We start from the raw sequence: 7007 nt of genomic DNA, 5'->3' as shown, positions 1-7007 counted from the left end.
TTGCAAAATAAGGTGCTTCATAAGTTGCTACCTACTTACTGAGAGTGCAAAATAAATGAGGGAAGTGTTTTTTTTTTTACTTACAAATATTGATGAGGTCTAAAATTGATGTAGTTGTGTTATTTTATTCCCAGGTATCGTCTGGAGGATCAGCTTCATCTTGAAGGTGATTACAGTCCTCAACGCAAAGACGAATATCCAGCCGTCAAAGGTGATAGAGCCCCTGTCAAAAAACCAGAGGACAACTTGAAACCAGAGGGAGCATTCGAAAGACCCGTACCAGAGAAGTATGGTCCTGGAGAAAGAGCTCCCATCGTTAAACATCCTGACAATTTGAAACCTGAAGGAGGATTTGAACGACCCCAACCTGAGGGTTTCACACCTGCCGAACGACCGAAACTTGTTAAACCGAAAGACAATCTCAAACCTGAAGGTGACTTTGAAAGACCTCTTGTTGAGAAATATGGACCTGGAGAGAGAGCTCCCATTGTTAAGCATGCCGATAATCTTAGACCAGAAGGAGATTTTGATAGACCGCAAGCAGGAAAGTTCATACCTGCAGAGAGACCTAAAGCAGTGAAACCACAGGACAATTTAAAACCTGAGGGAGAATTTGAGAGACCTATCCCTGAGAAATATGGACCAGGTGAGCGTGCTCCTATAGTGAAACATCCTGATAACCTAAAGCCTGAGGGAGATTTTGAGAGGCCACTGCATGAAAAATATAGTCCTGCCGAGAGACCTAAATCTGTCAAGCCAAAGGATAATCTCAAACCAGAAGGTGACTTTGAAAGACCAGAAGTTGGTAAATATAGTCCAGCTGAACGTCCGAAAGCAGTGAAACCACAAGATAACTTGAAACCTGAAGGAGAATTCGAACGTCCAAGTCAACCTTTGGTGCCATTGAAAGGAGAACGGGCAGAAATCAAGAGATATGAAGATCACAAAATAACGGGAGGAGAATTCACAGGTAATATGACAACTCTATTGTTATGCATACAATTCATTATTAACAATAGGTATTTCATTTCATAAAAAAAGTAAATGAAAAACCTAACATGCCGTCCTTTTTCAGTTCTAAATGTTCAAGTATGTAAGTACTATTCCTGCACAATTATAAGTAAGGGCTTAACATGGGGTTTCTTTTGATTCATACAGGTATCACTACTCAACAAGTCGAATTCACCGGTGAATTAACCGAGAGGCCCCCATTGATCCGAAGAAACACATGGACAAAATTGGAAGGTGAATTCACTTCGGAGACCACCTCACAAACGGAGTTCAAACGATTTGATTCGACTCAAAGAACTGAAATTGTGAAGAGGCGATCAGACAATCTCACCGTTGGAGAAGGCAAAATCGACGTAAGTTCTTTTCCGTGAGGTACATACATACGTATGTAAGTAGGTAGGTATAGTTATAGATACAGGATACAGTAAATCAGGAGTTGTGATTGAATCGTTTAAAACGCATTTCTATTTCTCTCTTATTAATAACCTGCCATTTGTATTTACAGGTGCTTCCAAGAAACAAGGATGATCATCCCGAGAAGTGGAAAGTAAAACCTGAAAAACCCAAAAAGCACCAAGACAACCTGAGACCTGATGGTGGCAAATTTTCGTCGGAAACCAGCTCATCGGAGACATTCCAAGCTCACCAAATTATCAAAAAAGAAGAAATTAGAAGAAGAGAGGATAACTTGGTGCAGGAAGGAGAAATGATTTTCGTCACATCAGCACATGAAGAATTCACGGAGAAGACACCAGAAAGAGTCAAACCTCAAAGGAGAAGGACATGGACTAAACAGGATGGAGAAATATACTTCCAAACTACGTCAGCAACGGAATTTACAGAACATTCTACAACAGACTTGAGACAAGCTCAGGTTCGACATGTTGATAACCTAAAAACAGGAGGTACTTTTGAAGGAAAACCAAAAGATGATTATATGCCTGTTACAGCGGAAAGACCTAAACAGCAAAAACCGAAAGACAATTTAAGACCTGAAGGTGACTTTGAGAGGCCAACAAAAGTTACACCAGAGAAAGGAGAAAGACCAAAAGCCATAAAACCCAAGGACAATCTGAAACCCGAAGGAGAGTTTGAGAGACCAGTTAAGGAACCCCTGGGACCAGCTGACAGAGCTCCCATCATCAAACATCCAGATAATCTTAAATTAGAGGGTGATTTTGAAGACAAACCGCGACCTAAAGCACCCGAACGAGGAGAAAGAGCACCAATAAGAAAACCAAAAGACAATTTATATCCTGAGGGAGATTTCGAAAGACCAGAACATCAAGAATATAAAAAAGGCGAAAGACCTACAGCTTATAAACCCCACGACAACTTAAAACCAGAAGGAGAATTTGAGCGTCCAATAAAAGAGAAACCTAAACAAGCTGAACGTGTGGAGCCATTCAAGGTTAGAGATAACTTGAAAACCGAAGGAGAATTTGAGGGCCGTCCAAAGGATGATTATGGACCTAAGGTGGGTGATAGAGCTCCTGTTAAGAAACCACAAGATAATCTTTATCCTGAGGGTGAATTCGAAAGACCTGAATATCCAGAGTTCCAAAAAGCGGAGAGGCCCAAAGCCTTTAAACCCCACGATAATTTGAAACCAGAGGGAGACTTCGAACGACCAGTGAAAGAAAAGCCAAAACAAGGAGAACGTGTGGAGCCAATCAAGGTTAGAGATAACTTGAAACCCGAAGGAGAATTTGAAGGACGTCCAAAGGATGATTATGGACCAAAGATTGGCGACAGGGCTCCTGTTAAGAAACCTCAAGATAACCTTTATCCCGAAGGAGAGTTCGAAAGACCTGAATATCCCGAATTCCAAAAGGCTGAGAGACCAAAAGCTTTTAAACCACATGATAATCTGAAGCCAGAAGGAGATTTTGAACGTCCAGTAAAAGAAAAACCCAAACAAGCAGAAAGAGTTGAAGCCTTCAAGATGAAGGACAACTTAAAACCAGAGGGCGACTTCGAAGGACGTCCAAAGGATGATTATGGACCTAAGGTGGGTGACAGGGCTCCTGTTAAGAAACCACAAGACAATCTTTATCCCGAAGGAGAGTTTGAAAGACCAGAATATCCCGAATTCCAAAAGGGTGAAAGACCAAAAGCTTTCAAACCACATGATAACCTCAAGCCAGAAGGAGATTTCGAACGCCCAGTTAAAGAGAAACCAAAACAAGCAGAAAAAGTTGAAGCCTTCAAGATGAAGGACAACTTGAAGCCAGAAGGCGACTTTGAAGGACGCCCCAAAGATGATTACGGTCCAAAGGTGGGTGACAGGGCTCCTGTTAAGAAACCACAAGATAACCTTTATCCTGAAGGTGAATTTGAGAGACCTGAATATCAAGAGTTCCAAAAGGCTGAAAGACCGAAGGCATTTAAACCTCATGACAATCTTAAACCAGAAGGTGATTTTGAGCGCCCCATCAAAGAGAAACCAAAACAAGCTGAACGGGTAGAACCATTCAAATTAAGAGATAATTTAAAACCCGAAGGTGAATTTGAAGGACGTCCTAAAGACGATTATGGTCCTAAAGTGGGTGATAGAGCCCCTGTCAAGAAACCGCAAGATAATCTTTATCCTGAAGGTGAATTTGAAAGACCAGAATATCCTGAATTCCAAAAGGCTGAAAGACCAAAGGCTTTCAAACCACACGACAATCTTAAACCTGAAGGTGATTTCGAACGCCCAGTTAAAGAAAAACCCAAACAAGCAGAAAGAGTTGAAGCCTTCAAGATGAAGGACAACTTGAAACCCGAAGGCGACTTCGAAGGACGCCCCAAAGATGATTACGGTCCAAAGGTGGGTGACAGGGCTCCTGTCAAGAAACCACAGGATAATCTTTATCCTGAAGGTGAATTTGAGAGACCTGAATATCCTGAATTCCAAAAGGCTGAAAGACCGATGGCATTTAAACCACATGATAATCTTAAACCCGAGGGAGACTTTGAAAGACCAGTAAAAGAAAAGCCCAAACAAGCAGAAAGAGTTGAGCCATTCAAAGTCAAAGATAATTTAAAACCTGAAGGTGAATTCGAAGGACGTCCAAAAGATGATTATGGTCCTAAAGTAGGTGATAGAGCTCCTGTTAAGAAGCCACAAGACAACCTTTATCCTGAAGGAGAGTTCGAAAGACCAGAATATCCCGAATTCCAAAAGGCTGAAAGACCTAAAGCATTCAAACCACATGATAACCTCAAGCCGGAAGGAGATTTTGACCGCCCTGTCAAAGAAAAGCCCAAACAAGCTGAACGGGTAGAACCATTCAAAGTCAAGGATAATTTGAAACCCGAAGGAGATTTCGAAGGACGACCAAAGGACGACTATGGACCTAAAGTGGGTGATAGAGCTCCTGTTAAGAAGCCACAAGATAATCTATATCTTGAAGGAGAATTCCACAGCGCAGGAACGCGTATCTCTTATACAGGAGCTTGAGTACAGGACCATTGGACAGAAGAGTTTTGAAATGTTTGGATGTAGTTGTGTTGAAGTATGGCAGCAATTGTAGCAGTCATTTTGGAGCTCTTGAGTTTTTATTTATAGCTATTTTTTTAATGCTGAGTACGTATCAATTTAATTGGTTTAACAGGTACCATGGAGATGTAGATTATCTATTGCTTTTTTTATATATAGATCTGATCATCTAGGCTAAGGTAGTTGTGTTGAAGTATGGCAGCAATTGTAGCAGTCATTTTGGAGCTCTTGAGTTTTTATTTATAGCTATTTTTTTAATGCTGAGTAGGTATCAATTTAATTGGTTTAACAGGTACCATGGAGATGTAGATTATCTATTGCTTTTTTTTATATATAGAACTGATCATCTAGGCTAAGTGAACTTACTCATAGCTACATAGCTAGATTACTGAAACTGATTTTTAACTGTCTGGTTACACCCTGATTTTTTTTGTTTGTTTGTTTGTTTTTTTTTTTAATTTGTTTTTATTTTTTGTTTTACCCCCGTTTTTTTTTTTTTTTTTTTTTTGTTTTTTTTTTTTTTTTTTTTTTAATATTTACACCAGACATTTGAATTTTTCTATAACCAACTTTACTCAGGTCTGCACTAAAAACAACACTAGAATTTATTTACAGGTATGTACATATCAATCTAAAATTTGGGGTAGGGGTTCCTATTCACACCTATAGCCTGACTACAACTGAATGACATTTGCTCCAACACAATTCACTGAACTCTGAACAAAAAGGAGTGACAGGTTTTCAACCACCCTACATACTGAAGGAGGAAATGAGAATAAAAATGCTAGTAGGTAGGTATACTGCTGAATAGAACTTGATGACTACATACCTTACTACAAGACTATTCCTCAACGTGTACAAAAGTGTTCTGAAGTTGAAATGGAAGGGGTAAAAAATTACTAGTAAAATGCATTCTAACTTTGGAATAAGTTTCCTTTGTAATTCACCAGGGTTGTTTTTACTGAATGCCATGTAGAGTGTTATACAGTAGGTGCTGTCAAGCTGTATCCTCCAAGGTGAGGGAGGTAGGTGATAAGATCATTATTGTTCATTTATGATAAAAGATAAGGGCGTCTACACTACGTCGATCGACATCGCCTAGAACAAGTTTACTTTACGCTCCACTTTATTGAAATTTGAAATCCTCTGTTTGTTCTTACCTACTTTATGTGGGTTCCAGTCGATGTCGATCGATTTCGGTGGATTGTAATGCAGGTGTACCTATGAGTCCTTAAACAGACACTACTTGGACACTAAACTGACTAAACGATATAGCTCTCTACGTCACACACCAGAAGCTTTCAGAGAAAGTCATCAAAAAATTTAGCACTACTTTATGTGGGTTCCAGTCGATGTCGATCGATTTCGGTGGATTGTAATGCAGGTGTACCTATGAGTCCTTAAACAGACACTACTTACTTGGACACTAAACTGACTAAACGATATAGCTCTCTATGTCACACACCAGAAGCTTTCAGAGAAAGTCATCAAAAAATTTAGCCATTTCATCCAAATCTATTTCACTATCATCCTTCCTAAGGGAAGTCCCTGCTATTCTAAACACGTGCAGCGCTAGACCATTAATTTATTATGAACTTTTGTTAAACTTTGTTTTCCTATGAAGTTACCCGCTATATTCTCAAGTTCGGAACATGGGGACCGACTTTAACCCAATTCTTTCCTTAGGGGAATAAAGTCCAGTATCCACCCCATGCGGATATCCAAACTTTAAGGCCCCATCAAGGTTTCTCGCCTGTCCTTACTTTTCTTTCCCCAAGAGGATCAGTATCGAGAGAGTCCCTGTTCTTTTATGTTCTAAGAAAGTTTGCCGGTGCATTGGTACCAGGTTTTTGACTCTTATCACTAATCTTCCCTCCCCTTTCACTTGTTCTCTTTGAAGTTCAATCAAGGTCAAGAGAAAATTGAAGTTACTTCGAAATGGTTATGTATCCCCGATAAACACTATGTATCCCCACATTTATGAACTTTGGAAAGCTGCTTATAGCGGTAAGTATAAGTAGCGTCCCTTTAGAGCCCCGAATGTCCCCTGGAATTACAATATCATCAGTATCATCACAGCTCGTTAAGTTTTATTAGGACTCTTGTGTTTCTACATTTCCTCTTTCTCGTTCTTCCTAAATTCCTAATGGAGCAGTTGCAAATGGGTAAAAATTATAAATAATTGGTCGATTCCTATGTAAACTATCACCTTTGACGGCTGGATATTCGTCTTTGCGTTGAGGACTGTAATCACCTTCAAGATGAAGCTGATCCTCCAGACGATACCTGGAAATAAAATAAATACATAAAATTAAAAATTGTATTTGATGAAATACCTATCTGTACTAGAAGTCCATCATAACTACATATAGGATACTTTTGGTAGAAAATACTAGTAAGTACCTACATACTAGCTATCACCTTTGACGGCTGGATATTCGTCTTTGCGTTGAGGACTGTAATCACCTTCAAGATGAAGATGATCCTCCAGACGATACCTGGGAATAAAATA

General features: G+C 39.6%; 1 protein-coding gene across 1 annotated transcript; it reads left to right on the top strand.

Moving 5' to 3' along the window:
- Positions 1-55: 55 nt before the first annotated feature.
- LOC103514196 (titin-like) lies at positions 56-4456 on the top strand. The gene is made up of 4 exons (XM_008479061.1): positions 56-66; positions 135-970; positions 1159-1364; positions 1517-4456. Exons 1-4 carry the CDS (start codon positions 56-58, stop codon positions 4454-4456), a joined length of 3993 nt encoding a protein of 1330 aa, XP_008477283.1.
- Positions 4457-7007: the final 2551 nt, after the last annotated feature.

The sequence above is a fragment of the Diaphorina citri genome, unplaced genomic scaffold (genome assembly GCF_000475195.1).
Source record: "Diaphorina citri unplaced genomic scaffold, Diaci psyllid genome assembly version 1.1 scaffold1100, whole genome shotgun sequence".
Classification (NCBI taxonomy): Eukaryota; Metazoa; Arthropoda; class Insecta; order Hemiptera; family Psyllidae; genus Diaphorina; species Diaphorina citri.
This window is presented reverse-complemented; position numbering and strand designations above follow the sequence as displayed.